Source organism: Mus caroli, unplaced genomic scaffold (assembly GCF_978045245.1).
Source record: "Mus caroli unplaced genomic scaffold, Mus_caroli_1 scaffold_4, whole genome shotgun sequence".
Classification (NCBI taxonomy): Eukaryota; Metazoa; Chordata; class Mammalia; order Rodentia; family Muridae; genus Mus; species Mus caroli.
This window is the reverse complement of record NW_028227259.1, coordinates 126,602,396-126,620,836: the sequence shown is the minus strand read 5'-3', so window position 1 is coordinate 126,620,836 and position 18,441 is coordinate 126,602,396. Positions and strand designations below refer to the sequence as shown.

The following is an 18,441-nucleotide window of genomic DNA, read 5'->3' as shown; positions in this document are numbered from 1 at the left end:
GCGTGGCCAATACTCACAGGGCATTCAAAATTTCAAGATTTGTCAGGAAAGAAAGAAAGATATTATTACCATATCTTATGAGGCTTGGATGGGGACCTTCTAGAGAAGTGTGGAGCCGAACTTGGACCCAGTATGTATAGTAAAAGGTCGCTGGCCACTCAGCTCTTGCATCCCACGAGGCTAGTCTCATTGCACGGGACAGAGTGAGTGCGCTTCAGCAGCCCAAGGAGAGTTGCGAGGCTAAGCACTGCAGTGGAAGGGGCAAAGCGGCTGTTAAAACCTCTTCCAGGAGGGCGTGTCATCTATATGAAGGTTATATGTCCAAGTTTCCTTCTCCCAGGAAAAACGACATAGGGTCAGGCCAGGGTTCCTCTGGGCGAAGAGTCTAAGAGGAGGACCCTGTGTAAGACCTATCTTGCACACTGGGAATTTGACCTCCACCCTCACTCTCGATCGCTTGGGTGGCCTTAAAATTAAAACAAAAGGAGGAGATGTGGAAAGCCGCTCCCACATTCGCCATTACAAGATGGCACATGAGCTGGGTGTTTGAACAAGTAAAAAGGCTTACTGCACATGTCTCTGGATAGTCCCTGTCCGCGAGGACATACATCCGTTAAGTACGTTATCTGGTCCGTTTGGAAATGGCCCTGTGAGGATGCGCCACGTCAGAGGCGGGACAAAAATTCTATATAAGGCACAGGGCTGGGTTCCTCAGAGTCTTCGCATCTGTGTGTAAGCTTATGCTCTCCCTCTCAAGATGCATTAAAGCTTGGCTGCAGAAGGATCCTACTTGTGTGCCGTGTCGTTCTTGCTGGTCGAGTCGGACACGCGCAAGAGTACAACTTGGTCTTCATGCGGGTCTCCCAACAACTGGAGTGGGAGCTGTCCCTGACACTGTTGCCTGCCTATGGATCTTGTTCCCCTACTGGGCTGCCTCAGTGGAGATAACGTGCCTAGTTCTGCAGAGACTTGATGTCCCAAGGTGGGTTGGTACCTAGCAGGGCCTCTTCCTTCTCAGAGAAGGGGACTGTTTGTATGGGGAACTGGAGGGTGAGGTGGTCTGCAATCAGGATGTAAAATGAATAAACAAATAAATTAATGGGAAAAAATTCAACAACAAAAAGGAAAATGGCTTAAGCCACTTAAAAAATGGTTGAATCACTAGCCATAGTGGCACATACCTCTAATCCCAACACTTGGGAGGTAGAGGCAGGCAGATCTCTGCGAGTTTAAGGCCAGCCTAGTCTATAGAGTGAGTTCCAGGACAGCCAGGGCTGCACAGAGCGACCTTGTCTTGAAACTTCCTCACCCCTCCCCAGAAAAGAAAGAAAAATGGACAAAGTCTAACCAGTTGTTTGGAGAAGGTGTGTAAGTAGCCACATCAAAGCAGCTCACCATCTTCAAGAAAAATACAGACCAAGGCACAACGAGATTCCACGTCCCAGCCCCTGGGAGAGCAATGGAATGTGTTGGTGAAACATGGAAGAAAACAGAACAGTCATATGTCACTGTGGGAATGTGGAACAGCACAAGTGTGGGGGAAAAAAAAACACGCAGGCCTTCTCCAGTTCCCGTGTGACTCAAGAGGTCCTACCCTGAGGGCTATGATAAGCAAGAAAAATGAAAACTTGTGTCCACATTAGAAATGTGTACATGGCTGTTCTTGGCAACAGTGTTTAGTCAGAGCTCCAAGACAGAACACAAATATCCATTGGATGATGAATGAACAGACACGTGATCTGTCCAAATGGAATATTACTCAGCCATAAAAAAGGAACGGACAGAGCATGGATGCACCACCATGGGTGGGTGTTGATGATATTGTGCCACGTGAAAGGCCAGGTATGAACGGATAACTGTTGTTTGATTCCACTTACATGAGCGATGGGGAGCTGGGGGGATGGGCTTAGTAACACGCTAATTGAACAAAGCCAGACTGGAAGGCTGACTTATCCACTATAGGACTCATATAATCACATGAAGTATCTAGAATAAACAAGTCTATGAAGATAGATCGTAGATTAGACTAGTCCAGAAGTTGGGGGAGGGGGCAGGAGGCTTATCAGCACAGGAGGGAAATCACTGCTAAGGGCACATCTTTTGGGGGTAATAAAAGTGTTGTAGAATTAGATGTAGGTCATGGTTATGAAACTGTACATACATAATCACAACCACCAAACTGCTCATTATTTGAAAGGATTTGATGGAGCCCAAGGTAGTGGAGAACTCCTGCAATCCCAGGACAGGGAGTCAAGGTGGGACGACTTAGGTTTAAGGCCCACTTGGGAGACAAAAGGAGCTGCAGGCCAGCCTGGGCTACACAGTGGGGCCAGCCTGAGCTACACAGTGAGGCTGGCTCAAAAACGACAAACCAAACCAAACCATAAATAGAAAACCAAGCCCTACCCCTCAGTATATCACCCTTTCCCATAAACGGTCCAGTGTGTGTAAGCTTTTTCTCAAAAATGTTTTAATTCAATGTCTAACATAAGCAGTGACATTTATTATATATTAAGTACCAGCTTAAAACTGCCAAAAATCGAAATCACCCGACACCCACCCTCCCAATTCTTGACCAAGAGCTTTTCCAGCAAAGACAGGCTCTCTTCTCTCCTTGATATGGTAGGTATGAATGGACACATTGGCCTGTGTGTCCTATGATGTGTCTCCACGTGATGCTGCCCGTGGCTCTGCAGGTGGTGCTGCCCAGGCTCCTCTCACTGCCCAGGCCCCGAAAGACTCTTGTTCATGAACTGTCTCTTCACAAAGCAAGTCCACCACTGTCAAAGGCACAAGACAGATCGTACGCTCAGGGTTAGGGCACAGTGCAAGTGTGGGCACGGGCCAGCATTCCAGTCTCTCTCTATGACAAACAACATTGTAAACTCCCCAGGCGTGAGGCTCGCATCACATCAACCCACGGGCAGGAAGGCATGTGAGGCAGACACAGTAGCATGCCTGTGTACTGCAGAACTAGAGGCCTAGGCAGAAGAAGCTAAGGTCACCTGTGGCCACACAGTTAGCTCAAGTCCAGCTTGGGCCATTGTTCACCCCCCCCCAACCAAGGGGCCCTGGCACATATTGCATACACGCACGCATGCACACACACACACACACACACACACACACACACACACACACACACATACATAGATTGGTCCCTGTGGCTGTTCTGTACCTGATGCAACAGAGCCACCATTTCCATTTTACATGGCATTTACATCATATACAGATGCCATGCCATTTCACAGCAGGGACCAACAGCCACAGACTGTAGACATATGGCTACTAAGGAAAGACTACACAGGCCATACATAAACACTAGCCGCTGTCTTCCAGGACAGGCAGAAATGATCGCTATCGATAGCGGACTTCAGTGGTTTAGAAGGTCACGGGGCCAGAGGCTCCAGCTCCGATTAAGCAGGCAGAAGGGAACATCTCACCTTGCTGGGTTTATCATTCTGAGGGTCAAAAACCTTCTCACACAGCCTCAGTCCGGTCTCTTGCCTCAGCTGCTGGAGATATGCCCGCATCATCTCTGCAATACAGGAAATCTGTATGTGAGGAGGTGCCCTAACCACATGGCCTGTCTAGACACTGATCTTGGTGAAGTATTGTACACATTCAGACAGCTTAGGACAAGAAAGAATGGCCTAGATGGTCTTGGTCCTCTTGGTCTCTTTCTTTCTCTTTTTTTTTTCTTTCTGTGTGTGTGTGTGTGTGTGTGTGCGTGCACGTGCGAGTGCACACTCACAGGAGTGTGGTTTTCTCCTTCCACTGTGTGTGTGGGTCCCAGGAATCAAACCCAGACCGTCAGGCTTGTCAGCGGCTGCCTTTACCAGCTGAGCCACCTTGCTGACACAGAATGGTTTCATAACTACGTTCATGTTGGTTCAACAGTCTCTGCATATTCGTTACACTTGTTCCCAAGCTCTCTTGTGACAGTAAGGCAACACACGTGTGCTGAGTGCCCCGCTGTCAATCTGAGTACCAGCCAGTGGGCTGGGGAGATGGTTCAGAGGAGAAAGTGCCTGCCGTGCATGAGAACCAGAGAAACAATCTTCAGCATCCACATAAAAGTAGAGTGGGCACGGTAGCTGGCCTGCCTGCCATGCCAGCCCTTAGGAGGCAGGGCCGGGGGATCCCGGGAGCAAGCTGGCCAGTTACACTAGCTCAGTCAGTGAGTTCCATGTGCAGTGAAAGAGCTTGCCTCGATATGCAACGTGGACAGTGACCAAAGACCCAAAACCAACCTCTGGCCTTGGAGCACACAAGCACACAAGTACATTCACACCCACTTGACTTGCCCACACCACACACACACACACACACACACACACACACACACACGCTTCCAGCCTTGTTCTCACCGTCCTCCTGTTTGCTCTGGCCTCGGAGCACACAAGCACACAAGTACATTCACACCCACTTGACTTGCCCACACCACACACACACACACACACACACACACACACACACACACACACGCTTCCAGCCTTGTTCTCACCGTCCTCCTGTTTGCTCGCAGGCTTGGCATAAATGGCATTGAGAGGAAAGCCGGGCTCTCCGGGGATGGGGAAGTTGGTGATTCCTAGCGTGTACATCTCCTTCTCGCCTTGGCTCTTGGAGTTGCACTAAAATCAAAGGACACAGTTGGTAAGAAAACGTGAGAGTAATTCCCCAAATGCAATCCTTCACTGCCTGCAGCAGCCAGGAGTGTGCGTGTGGGGGTGTTCTGTGAGTGCCCGACTGCAGTGCCTGAACCTGCAGCCCTCTCAGCGCACTGCTCCCAAGGAATAAGCCCAGAGAAACTACTGCAGTGGAAAGAAAGCAGGAGTTCAAATACTAAACACCAAACTTGCCACACAGGCACACATTTCTTTTCATAAATGCACACAGTAATTTCTTTTATTTTTATTTTTGTTTTTTTGAGACAGAATCTTAGTAAGTGGCTTTTGCTGTCCTTGAACTCATGACACAAACCAGGCTGGCCTCGAACTCACAGAGCTCCACCTGCTCCTGCCTCCTGAGTGCTGGGATTAAAGGTGTGCGCCTCTACCCTACAGTAGGATCTTACTAGTTCAATTCTGAAGCAGAGATGAATATGGACATCAGAGGCAGCTTTTTGAAACCGCTGAGGCCTTTACACGGGGGAGACTCTAACACGGCTGTCTGCTGCTGTCCACTCTACACCTCCCAGCCCTCTGCCTCCGTGTCAGTTCCCTAGGGGTCAGAGGTCCACAACAGAAGAGATCAGACTTTGGCCTGTCCTCGGGTCTTGGCAGACCCGAGTGGCTGCGAGGGGTAGCCTATCTCTCGCTGTTGTCCTCGTGTGTGAAAAGCCAAGTCTCATTACCTTTTGGAGTTTCTTTAGACACTCAGAAATGTAGAGTGTGATGTAGATCAAGGTCCTGTCCGCTTCATTCTACAAGGGAGAAGAAACAACACAACGACCTCATGAGGTGGATCGTTCAGATCTCTGCCTCCATTATGCACTGGCATCCACAGGGTGCTCAGTTTCCCCGAACCCAGCTGTGCAGCTGCCCTGGCCAACAGCCCCTTCCTCATGCTGTGTAGGGTGGAGAATGGAGAGCTGAGGTGACCACAGGGGCGCTCACTTTAAAAAAAAAAAAAACAAGCCGGGCGTGGTGGCGCACGCCTTTAATCCCAGCATTTGGGAGGCAGAGGCAGGCGGATTTCTGAGTTCGAGGCCAGCCTGGTCTACAAAGTGAGTTCCAGGACAGCCAGGGCTATACAGAGAAACCCTGCCTCGAAAAACCAGAAAAAAAAAAAAAAAAAAACCTTCTTCCCATGAGTGTCTCTGAGAACAGATATATCCCTTGCTTGTCAGTGGAAGGAGCCACTGCACGTGACAAGTTCTGGGAGAGTTCCACAGGCCCAACATCTCTACCGAATGGAAGAACTGAAGACAGCTGGTGACATGTCAGTCGCCTGTGCCCAGTTTTACAGTTATAGTCAGATAAAGGTTACACGTGTCTCCGCTCGCTCTCTGCTTTGTTCTGAGAGAGACAGGGTCTCTGCTCCACAGTCCTGGCTGGCCTCTTGGACAACCTTCAAGCCTCTGGCTCCTGACAGGCGAGCCCTGCATCTAACCTGTCCCTGTCACAGCTCTCACTGACACAGCACAGGCTGGCTGTTGGTTACAGACACGGTGCTCAGTGCTGGATAGAGTCCACACCTGATGGACTCTGCTATCCCAGAGGGGAGCAGAAGGTGAAGCCACACAGTTTACAGCACCGTCAAGAACATCCCTTGCCCTTCTTTGTGCCTGGCTCACCACAGTAGCTCGGGAAATGTGTGTCTCGTACCATCCATCCCCTTTATAGCCAGGCCCCCTGGCCACCCTCCTCAGGGAGGGGAGGGAGGATGAGGTCCCAGGAAGGACCAGGGCACATGGGTCTGGTACGTCACGGGTGCTTAATCAATACTGAATACACACAGATGCGTCTAGACTGGAGCTTGGCAAACCCTGGCAAGGCCGGATAATGAGCTGTTTAGGCTTTGTGGCTAATGACCACTGTTCAGTGCGAAAACAGACACAGCGCGAATGCATAAACAAACAGGCACGGCTGTGCTCCAGTGAGGTTTATTTGCAAAAACAGGCAGTGGGTCGTCTGGCGTGCACAGCGGTAACAAGTGTAGAAGGAAAAGAATCAAAATGCACAAAGGGGTGAGGTGAGGGCTCAGCAGTTCAGAGTGATTGCTTTTTGCAATGGACCTGGGTTTGTCCCACAACACACGTGGTAGCTTGTAGTCATTTCTAACTTGAGTCACAGGGGATTTAACTCCTTCTTCTATGCAGACACACACACACACACACATTACATTTTTGTTTGACTTTTTGGTTTTTCAAGACAAGGTTTTTCTGTGTAGCCCTGGCTATCCTGAAACTATCTCTGTAGACCAGGCTGGCCCCATACTCACATAGATCCACCTGTCTCTGCCTCCTGAGTGATGGGATTAAAGGTGTGCGCCACCATACCCAGCCTACAATAAATAATCTGAAATAAAGAAAGCAAGATAGCAAGCAAGCAAGAAAGGAAGAGAAACTAACACAGCACCCTCCTCAGGGTCTCTTCTTTGTTTTTGGGTTTTTTTTTTTTTTTCCGAGACAGGGTTTCTCTGTAGTCCTGGTTGTCCTGGAACTCACTCTGTAGACCAGGTTGGCCTTGAACTCACAAATCCGCCTGCCTCTGCCTCCCAAGTGCTGGGATTAAAGGCGTGCGCCACCACGCCCAGCTCAGGGCCTCTTCTTAAATCCTACAGTCGCCCTCACAGCAACCTGACTTCCAGGTAGACTTTTATCCCCTCCTGAAAACTAAGCATTCCCTGAAGTTACCTTAATTTCATAGTTCTTGAAGAAGACATTGGCCTTGAAGTAATAGATGGCTTCGTCCACAATGTCCGTGTCTTTGGCTAAGCGGGAGACAAGAGAAGGCAGAGACCATTACCAAAGGCAAACCTCACACCCAGAGGCGGTGAGCACAGGCGCCCAAGCCTAACACACAAGATTGAGACCTGGATAAAGGAAACCAAGGAAGGCGCTGCAGGTGCTTTGCTGGGCTCAGTTCCTGGGGATCTGGCGCCCTCTGCTGGGCGCCCAGGGAACCATGCAGCACACATTCTGGCAGTGGTGGCGCACACCTTTAATCACAGCGCTCTGGAGGCAGAAGCAGGTAGATCCACTGGTTGGAGGCCACCCTGGTCTACAGGGCGAGTTCCAAGACAGCCAGAGCTTCACAAGGAAACCCTGTCTTCAAAACCAAAACCAAACCAATTCAAAAAACCCCAACCAACCAAAACCCTTACATGTGTGTCTGTACGTATGCCACGTGTGTACAGTAACCCACAGAGGTCAGAGGGCACCAGATCCCTTGGAGCTGGAATGTAGGTGCTAGGAACAGAACTCTGTCCTCTGGAGAAGCAGGAAGTGCTCTGAACCTCTGACCTTCCCTTCAGCCCGAGCACAGTGTAACCAAGTGTGTTCCATATCATTTTATTCGAACCCACGCACTGTCATCTCAGTGCTCAAATTACTTAGGAACATCGGGGACATTTCCTTCTTATGAAAACCGTGGCTTAAATCCAGCAGGTTCTAAGTTGCCACTAACTGAGGGAAGCCAGAGCACTCTGTGACAGACGCACATCTCGTTACACAATCTCTTTGGCAGTCTGTCCTCTCTTTTTCATTTTGAAAGGTCAGACTTCCCGGGTTTGACGAGCAGCAGCTGGCTGCATCAGCACCATCCTTGGCCTGGGCTACCGCTCCCTCACAGCCTCGCTGGTGCTCCTCTGAGGGTCGTGTTGCAACTTTAACTCTACCTTCCTGTCCTCAGCGTCCCGCCCCTAAGGAAAGGAAACTTCTCCAGAGCACCTAAGGGAGACGGCGGAGGAGCGAGACCTACACAGAGCTCGGCACACAGAGGCGCGCAAAGATACATGCACAGCAGGAAAGGATTTTTCTAGAGCTGAGGCTCGAAACCAGGGCCTCCCACATGCTACAGAAGAACTCTATCTCAGACATCTGCTCCAACAGTTCCAGCCCCTCTGGGACGAGGGACGGTCACCCTCACGTGTTCAGTTTCTCCCTGGAGGACTCAGCTTGAAGGTGGCTAGGGTGTTCTCCATTCTGGGTTGGCTGTGTCTTCTAGTGCAATGTGTTATCTGTAACCGTGTGACAGGGCTCCACTGGCCGGCAACTTTTAAGTACTGCAGGTCTCCTCAAGGCTGTCTTTCCCCACCTGCTCCTTCCTCTCAGAAGCAAGGAAGCCCTGCAGTGAATGGCCAGATCTACTCAATTTACTTACATTTCAACCAGTGTTGCAAACAAATTCACTTAAGAGGAAGTCAAGTCAAATAATCTGGCAGAGAAAGGAAGGGGACACAGGTGGGAATTGTAACTGTGTGCTTGGAGACCAGGCATGGAACTCGGGCCAGACATTTGCAGGGTCTGGGCTCTGTGTCTGCAACAACAGAAAGGACGACGCCGTTGTCAGAACATCTCAAGACCTGTCAGTGTTAGAAAAAAAGCTTCGGGAACAGTGAGAAATTGCCTCAGAAATGGAATGGGGGATCCGGAGTGCGGCTGAGGGTAGAGTGGACACTGCGTCTTGATGGCTACAAACAATAATTAGTAAGGGTGTGTAATCCCAAACTTCTCAAACTAGACTGGGAAACCAAGCTGTGAGCACATATCAAAGAAATCACAATACAGCTATAATCCCGGCACTCGGGAGGCAGAGGCAGGCAGCTCTGGTGTGGGGCCAGCCTGGTCTACAGTGCGAGTTCCAGGACAGCGAGGACGACACAGAGAAACCCTGTCTAAAACACAAACACAAACACACACACACACCCAACAAAAACTAAAACAAAACAACAACAAAAAAAAAAAACCCACAAACAAGACCACCAGCTACCAATCAATAAATGGGCGAATGAGCAGACTCTTTTCAAAATAAGAGATACAAATGGCCAGGAACTATTTTTAAAAGTGTTCAACATTCCTGATCTCAGGGATACACAGGTTTATACTGTTCTGAGACACTACCTTACCCGAGTCACAAGGCCAATCATCAGGAGGTGTACTGGCCAGCCAAGGCTAGACAGCAAGACCCTAACTTTAGTCACAGGCTGAAGAGACGGCTCAGTGGTTAAGGGCACTGACTGCTTTTCAGAGGGCCCGGTTTCAGTTTCCAGTACCTACATGGTGGCTCACAACCACCTGAAACACCAGCTTTAGGAATTCCAATGCCCTCTTTGGCTTCTGTGGACACCAAGCACAAATATGGTACATATACATCCTGACGGGCAAACATTCACACACACAAAATAAAATAAATTCTCTTGTATTTTTGATTTTTTGAAATAGGTTTTCTCTGTGTAGCCCTGGCTCTCCTGGAACTGACTTTGTAGACCAGGCTGGCCTCAAACTCAGAGAGGTTCACCAGCCCCTGCCTCTGCCTCTGCCTCCTGCGTGCTGGGATGAAAGGTGTGCCCCACAACTGTCCAACTTAAATATATATATTAAAATAAAAAAAAACTAAGCATGCTTTTTTTAAAAACCTGATAACAAATGTTAGAGAGGATGTGGGGGAAAGGGAAGTCAAAGTGCAAATTAACATGGCCATTGTGGAGATCAGTTTGAAGGGTCCTCAAATGATTTAAAAATAGACTTACCATATGATCCAGCTATTTTACTCCTGGGCACATACCCAAGGCCTCCTCTCCTGCCAGTCTTATTTACACATCTGCATTTATCACTACTTTATTTCAGTAGCAAAGACAAGGAACCCAGCTAGTTGTCCACCAACAGAAGAACAGACAATGAAAATGTAGTTCCATACAGAATGGAGCATCATTAGGCTGTGAAGGTAAGTGAAATCAGGAGGGTTTTTATCTTTTTTAGAGATTTATTTATTTTATGTGCATCGGTGTATTGCTGCATGTGTGTTTGTGTGAGGGCGTCAGATTCCCGGCCACTGGAGTTACAGACAGCTATAAGCTGCCATGTGGGTGCTGGGACTTGAACCCTGGCCCCCTGGAAGAGCAGCCAGCGTGCTAAACCACTGAGCCACCTCTCCAGCCCCCTGATAACAAAATCATGAGATGTGCAGGAAAGAGGATGAACATGCAACCATCGAGGTGATCCAAACCCAAAACAGAAAAGAACGCACATTCTCCCCCGTGCGAGGATCCCAGCCTGAAACACCCTCATGCAAGCAGGTGGAAGTGTGTGCACAGGATAACATCTATAAAGGAGACCAAGAACCAGGAATGTCTGTCAGAGAGAGGGAAGGACAGACAACGAGCTCGAGGACTCCAGGACATAAAGCTACTTTTTCCACTTTCAACTCTGCCCTTCGTAAAAGTGTGGAACACCAGGCGAAGCCCCATGGCCTCAGAATGGCCGCTCTAACCACACAGAAGCTGACAGAGCTCAGGTGGCTTCCTTAAACCAGCTGGTTTTTTGTTCTTGTTTTAAAAGCAAAATTAAAAAAAAAAAAAAAAGAAAGAAAGCAAAACAAGCCACCACCAAAACCAAACAAGTTAAATACGGAACAAACAACAAAAACCACTAAGAAAGCAAAGAAATAAAATTCAGAAAAACAAAAGCAAGCACAGACATAAACTGTTTCAAAGCACTCAGGAGTCTCACTGGGGAAGCAGGCAGGAGGAGCACCACGAATTGAGGCTAGCGTGGTTTGACCTCCAGGCCCACCAGGGTTTTAGAGAGATTCTCTTCTCACATATCCGAGAAAGGTCTAACACTGGGGTATGGTGAGAATCTGACAGAGGGCTATGGAGATGGCTCAGCGGGTAAGCGCGATTACAGGGAGAGCTCCGTCACTGGAGTTAGGACCCTTGGGACTCATGTAAGTACCAGGTGTCACCTCTAACTGTTGTGCTGTGGCTCCCGTGGGCCCTCACACACAAGTCAGAATCAGAAGCAAGTGACTTTTTTTTTTAAAGTTGACCAAAGAAGTCATAGCTTTGGTGGGGGAAAGGTTCACTTTCCTTGTTTTTGGAGACAGGTTTCACCCTTGCTTAGGTAGGTCTTGAACTACCAGACTCCAGCCACCTCCTATCTCAGCCTCCGAGGTACTGCTTATGCCCACACAATGCTGTCAGAAGAAGGCTGGAGACCTGCCATTCAGTTAGTCTGAAATAACTGACAGTGCCTGTGGGGACTGTGGCCAGAATTCAACACAATTCCTTTTTTTTTTTTTTTTTGAGACATAGTTTCAGTAGCCCAGGTTGGCCTGGAGCTAGCTGAGAACGACTTTGAACTCCAGATCTTCCGGCCGCCTCCTCCTAAGTGCTAGGATTTCAGGTGTGTGCCGCATCCCCTGGCTCTCAATGGAACCTGGGGTCTCATGCAGGCCAAGCCATGTCTCTACCAACGGGGCCACGCCCCCCCAGCCCACATTTCCTTTCAGCTCACGTAAACATCCTGGAGGAGTTTGAACCAGTTTCCTGTGGAGCGCAACAGGCTGCTCCTGGTCAAGTGTAACAGGAAGCCAAGGAAGAGTGACTCAAGCTAAGCTCTTCCCTGCTCTCAAGTCAGCAGGTCTGCTTGGAACCCAACAAAAGAACCCGGAGACTTACTCTCGCGAGGGGCGGGTCCTTTGAACTGGCTTCGGATGGGCAGCAGGGCCATGTTACCGATGAGCTTGGTGTCCGGGTCCATGAGAGAAGAGTGGTAAGCCTGCAGGGGCCAGCCCAGGGAAGAGAGAGAACAAGTGTCACCAGGAGACAAGGCGAGGACCAACTGTGAGGGGAGAGGGCTGGCAGCGGCTTACCAGCGCCTGACTCAAGAGAACCAACTGGTGGATTCTGGGACATTTTGTCAGCTGGCGGATAAGTGTAGCTCTCCGCTCACACTAAACTAGACACGGAAAACAGAGGCAGGCAGGACCTCAAACCCCATCATAAAAAAAAAATATATCAGCGCCAGGCATGGTGGTACACGCCTTTAATCCCAGCACTTGGGAGGTAGAGGCAGATGGATTTCTGAGTTCGAGGCCAACCTGGTCTACAGAGTGCGTTCCAGGACAGCCAGGGCTACACAGAGAAACCCTGTCTCCAAAAACAAAACAAACAAACAAAAAAAATTAAAAAATAAAAAAATTACACTTTACCACTGTCTTCTACTAATTTTACTTCATTTTATTAATGTTCTTTTTGTTTTGTTTTGTCAAGACAGGGTCTCACTATTCAGTACCACTATGCCTGTCTTTATTATTTATATTCTTTTTTTAAAGAATAATTTATTTGTATTTGTGTAATTGGTGTTTTGCCTGCATGCATGTTTGTGTGAGGGTGTGGGATCCCTTGGAACAGGGTGCTGGGAGTAAACCTGGACTTCCTGAAAGAGTAGTGTACTGGCTAGTTTTGTGTCAACTTGACACAACTGGGGTTATCACAGAGAAAGGAACTTCAGTTGGGGAAGTGCCTCCATGAGATCCAGCTGTGGGATATTTTCTCAATTAGTGATCAAGGGGGAAAGGCCCCTTGTGGGTGGGACCATCCCTGGGCTGGTTGTCTTGGTCTGCCAGAGAGCAGACTGAGCAAGCCAGGGGAAGCAAGCCAGTAAAGAACATCCCTCCATGGCCTCTGCATCAGCTCCTGCTTTCTGACCTGCTTGAGTTCCAGTCCTGACTTCCTTTAGTGATGAACAGCAATGTGGAAGAGTAAGCTGAATAAACCCTTTCCTTCCCAACTGTTTCTTGGTCATGATGTTTGTGCAGGAATAGAAACCCTGACTAAGACAGCAGCTAGCTCTCTTAACTGCTGAGCCATCTCTCCTGTCCCGTCAGGCCCTGTCCATGTTCTTTAGATCTTCATATTCTCATTCTCTCTCTCTCTCTCTCTCTCTCTCACACACACACACACACACAGCTGTTTTTTGAGACCAGGTTCTTTTTTTTTCCTATTAGTATCGTGTGTGTGTGTATGAGTGTGTGTGTGTTCACGAATCTGGGTGCTCATGTGTGCAAATGTCAGAGGTCATCATCAGGTGACCTTCTCAGTTGCTTCTCCACCTTTATGTTCAGGACAGGGGCTATCATTGAACCTGAAGCTTACCACCTGGACAGACAGGAGGCCAGCAAGCCCCACAGATCCTCCTGTCTTTGTCTCTCCAGCACTAGGCTTATAGACAGATGCCACCACATCTGGCCACTTTCGTGAAGTCTGGGATGGAACTCAAGTGCTCGTGCTTGAGTGCCAAGCGTTTCACCGACCGAATGCCCCCAATGCCAGCTTTTTGAGACAGGCTCACTAAGCAGTCCTGGCTGGCCTGGGACTCCCTTGGTAGACCAAGCTGACCTCAAGCTTACAGAGATCCGCCTGCCTGTGCCTCCTGGGATTACATCCTTAGGCTAGACGTGTGCTATGGAAGGATGCATTTCCTCCAGTTCTGCGTTCTGTGACATGATGCAAGCCGAAACACTCTACTACAGAGACCACACAAAACATGTTTCCCACCCTCCAGCAAACCAGGACCCAAGGCCTGGCTTTGAAATCTGCCACTTCCTGTCCTATGACCACAGGATGATTCTTCCTGGAACCTGTTTCCTCACCCCCACCCCCTTCAACCACAACAGGTAGCCCAGGCTGGCCTCTCACTATGTAGGTGACGATTACTTTGAACTTGTTACGCTCCTGCCTCTGTCTCCCCATTGCTGGGATGACGGATCTAGATAACCACAGTACTGGCGATTAAACCTAGGGCTTCAGACATGACAGGCGAATACTCTACCAACTCAACTCTACTCCAGTTCCCACCAGTCTGTTTCTAAACTTGTAAATGAGCAAGACACACCACACCTTTGGTGAGTGCGTATGAGCTAAAGGAGAGGGAACTGTGTTGATGAACAATCTCAAATGCTGGGTCCTAGTTTTGCTTTTCCTGTCTCCTGTGAACAAAACCATTCATTCATTCACTCATCCAATGATTGCTCAGCACCTTTTTGTGCAACACACAATGAGTGATGGTGTGATTTTTTTTTTTTTTTCCTGAGACAGAGTTTCTCTGTGTAGCCCTGACTGTCCTGGAACTGACTCTGTAGACCAGACTGGCCTTGAACTCAGAAATCCGCCTGCCTCTGCCTCCCAAGTGCTGGGATTAAATGTGCATGCCACCAACTGCCCAGTGTGATTGTTTTTTTTTTTTTTTAAAGATTAAAAAATATCTTATGTGTGTGCACCTGTATCTGTAGATGGGTATTTCTGTGTGTATGCAGTACCCACAGAGTCCAGCAGATGGTGCTGGGGTCCCTGGAGCTGGAATTATAGGCAGCTGGGAACTGCTGGATGTGGATGCTGGGGACAAAACTCCAGTGCTCTTAAAGGGTAGTTTGAGAATGTTGGGAATTTCCCTCCATTAATGGTAAATAACCCTTCGAAAGCCAATATTCTATAAATCTGCCCCACCTACTAAAAACTTTCATGCCACATCATTTTTAGAAAACTTTATGTATGTCTGAATGCCTACATACCAGAAGAGGGCATCAGATCCCATTATAGGTAGTAAATTGCCCTGTGGGTGCTAGTAACTGAACTCAAGATCTCTGGAAGACAGAGTCATCCGGAGATGCGGGGGCTCATTTGGACAGTGACTCTGGGTCTCACATATACTAACTATAGGAATCATGAATCTTCCAAAGCCAAACATGGTGATGCCGGACGGGCTTGTCATCCTGGCTACCCTGGGAGGCTGAGGCAGGAGGATCACAAATACAAGGCCAGCCTGGGCAATTTTATAAGACCCCTTTTCAAAAGTAAAAAAGATGGGGGAATACTGCTCAGTGGTAGAGCATCTATGTAGGCCATGAGGCCCTGGGGTCAATTCCCCACTGCTGCTCAAACACATGCACACTGTTCAAAGTTAGGCTTGCTCTCCTACTCATTATAAATAAGCCTTATTTATGCCAGCCTCTTGCCCACATCCCCAGGTCCCCTGTTCTCCCAATGCCTGTCACCAGGCACTGTTTTTATTTTTATTTTACACATGATCAAACATGCGTGAATGTGTGTGTGTAGTGTTCGTGTTCACAAGTGTGCATATGAGTGCATGTAGGTATGTATGCTCATGTCCACAGGCGGAGACCATAGGTCTGTTCCTTAACTGCTTTCCACTTTATTTTTGAGACAAGGAGCCTCAGAGAACTCTACACATCCCCAGCTCTGAAACTTCAGACACACACTTCGTGTCCCCCCCCCCCCCCCCGCTTCTGTTTTACTTGGGTGCTAAGCATCCAGACTCAGGCCCTCTCGTTTGTACCACTGAGACACCTCCTCAGCCCCTACTATCTATCTCTATCTATCTATTTATTTCCTGTGACAGCGTCTCTCATTGAACCCAGAACTTGCTGATTTTTGGCTGGGCTGGCTGGCCAATAAGCCAGAAGATCTGCCTGTCCTTTGCCTCCCCAGAGTTAGGGTCACAGGCATGAGCTGCTGTACCCTGTGACCCCACCTCCTGCAAGCAGCCTCTTTTTTTTTCTTCCCCCATTTTTTGGGAGTCAGGCTTTGCAGCTATGTAGCCCAGGCTGGCCTAGAACTCACTGCATAGTCCACATTGGCCTGAACTTTGCCATCCTCCTGCCTCGGTATTGGGATGAGTGATAACTGAGCCAGATAGAGGTAGGCTAACTGCCATCTGTTTTCGTCACAGCAGTTGTTAAGATCGGAAACTACTTCCTATGTGTATTTGCATGGTTATTGTCTACCCGTTAAACTATAAGCTCCCTGAGTGGCCCTTAGTCGCTGCTGTCAATAGTGCTGGCTTCACAGTGAGAGGTCAGTAACACTGGTCCAGTGTGGGTGGACGCTATTCAAGCGTCCCTTCGCTAAGCTGCAATCGGCATCATTTCCTCCCACTCGGATGCACACAAAAAAGGAAACCAGCGCTGGCTCGGTGGTGGTCAGGGAGTCCGGTGGGAGTCAGAGCAGGGAGACGGAAGAAGGGGTCCATCAGGGAAGTGAGGTCTGGCAGGTGACTAGGTAGCAGGCCGATCCCACTCCCTGGGGTGGAGGAGGAAGTGGAAATGACAAGGGGGAAATTAAAAAAAAAAAAAAAAAGGAGAAGCTAGACCTTAGATTTAAAAATAAATTAAAAGTCAGCCATCGTTCTTAGGTTCGAAGCTCTAGGGTGGGATCTGGGAACACGGCAGGGTTAGGGGGGAAGCGGCGGGGCGGGCGAGCCGGTGTTGGAGGCAAAGGCTGGAGATCAGGGAGGACGCTTCCTCTCTCCCCGGCCTTATGACACAAATCTCCTGCCTCCCCTCGGGCTCTCGCCCCGCTCGGCTCCCCGACCCTGGGGCTCGAATGCTTACCGGCATCTTGACGGTGTCCGGATTCGATCCAGAGAAGCCGAACCCAGAAAACGTTTCCGGAGACCGAGCCTGGGTGGAGTAGGCGGAAGTAAGCCGGAAGAGGCGGGCGGAAGGAATAAATGCACTTCCGGTGGTTTGCTCCGGCTGCGGTGACCGCAAGTGACGCCAGGGGGCGCGTCAGCGTGAAGCGATGAGTGTGGTGCTGCATAAAGCGCGTTCAGAAAAAAAGGCTGGATTTTGGAATTGAAGACTCCCTTCCAAGTGGCTAATAATCAGCTCCCGGGTTTTTGTTTTTGTTTCTCATTTCCCGGCTTCAGCTTCAAATCCAGTACCATTCAGTCACCTGATTTACCCTTCTGCTATGTTTAGTTTTTTTACTTTTTTTTTTTTTTTTTTTGGTTTTCCGAGACAGGGTTTCTCCATGTAGCCCTGGCTGTCCTGGAACTCACTCTGTAGACCAGGCTGGCCTCAAACTCAGAAATCTGCCTGCCTCTGCCTCCCGAGTGCCGGGATTAAAGTCATGCGCCCCCACAACCGGCTTAGTTTTTTACTTTTACCACAGTGCAACGTGGGGGACGTCAGTTCTCACTTTCCACCGTGATACTCTCAGAACCAACTCAGTCTTCAGAAACACCTACACCCTGAGCCGTCTTGGCGGCCAATATTTTTTATTTTTTCAATTTTCACTTTGCTAAGAGTCACATGAAGTCCAGGCTGGCATATACATATAAATGAATATGAACTGATCTGCACCCACTTGTGTTCAGGAATTACAGATGTGTGCCCATCACTCCTGTTATTTTTATTTTTCTTGCTTAGTTTTATGATGCCTATGGTGGTGTCTCTATCTTCCTTGTCATGTTAAGACAGTCAGGGACCACCACAGGGGTAAAGGAAAGAAAAGTCCTGAGCCTACCCCTTTGACCTTCCTGTCACCCACTAAATGTGTATCATATATCATTTCTACTCTTTCGACAAGGTGTGGTGTATGTCTTCCCAGATCATGGCAAGGACTAAGTGGTCATGAAAACCAAGCATATTATAAGGGCCTGAGTGATGCCACATGTCTGAGGGGATGAAGACAAACCCACCACTGACACCCATCATATATGTATGTAAGTATGTATTTTGTGTCTCTGTGTAGCCCTGGCTAGTCTGGAACTTGCTTTGTAGACCAGGCTGGCCTTGAACTCTTGAGATCCACCTGCCCTTGCTTCCCAAGTGCTGAGGCAGAGGGGATATGTAACCACCATACCCAGCCAACCACTTTTTATGTTTTTGGGACAAGGTATTAACTATGTAGCCCAGGCTGGTCTCTACAATGTCTGGCTAATACCCCCTTTTCTTTGTATGACCGCTGAGGGGCCAGGTCCTGGGGTTGAATCCTAGTTCCAACATGACTAGCTGTGTTATTCTGAGCAACTTAATGTACCTCTCTGTGCCTCTGTTCCTCACCTAAATATAGAGGCCTCAGTATTTACCTCATTGCTTAGGGAGGATGAAATGAGCTACAAGAAAAGTATTTATAGAGTTAACATTAGACATGTTCTTTTTCTTGGGTTTTGGAGACAGGGTTTCTCTG

At 48.8% G+C, this 18,441-nt stretch overlaps 1 protein-coding gene across 1 annotated transcript; it reads right to left on the bottom strand.

The window, feature by feature from the left end:
• Window positions 1-2,446: 2,446 nt before the first annotated feature.
• Window positions 2,447-16,958, bottom strand: Arpc3 (actin related protein 2/3 complex subunit 3). Its single transcript, XM_085837130.1, has 7 exons — window positions 16,860-16,958; window positions 12,127-12,226; window positions 7,361-7,437; window positions 5,357-5,425; window positions 4,508-4,634; window positions 3,444-3,538; window positions 2,447-2,780 (listed from the first exon to the last, which is right to left on the bottom strand). Exons 1-7 carry the CDS (start codon window positions 16,863-16,865, stop codon window positions 2,718-2,720), a joined length of 537 nt encoding a protein of 178 aa, XP_085693256.1. The 5' UTR covers window positions 16,866-16,958; the 3' UTR covers window positions 2,447-2,717.
• Between the last annotated feature and the right edge of the window lie 1,483 nt (window positions 16,959-18,441).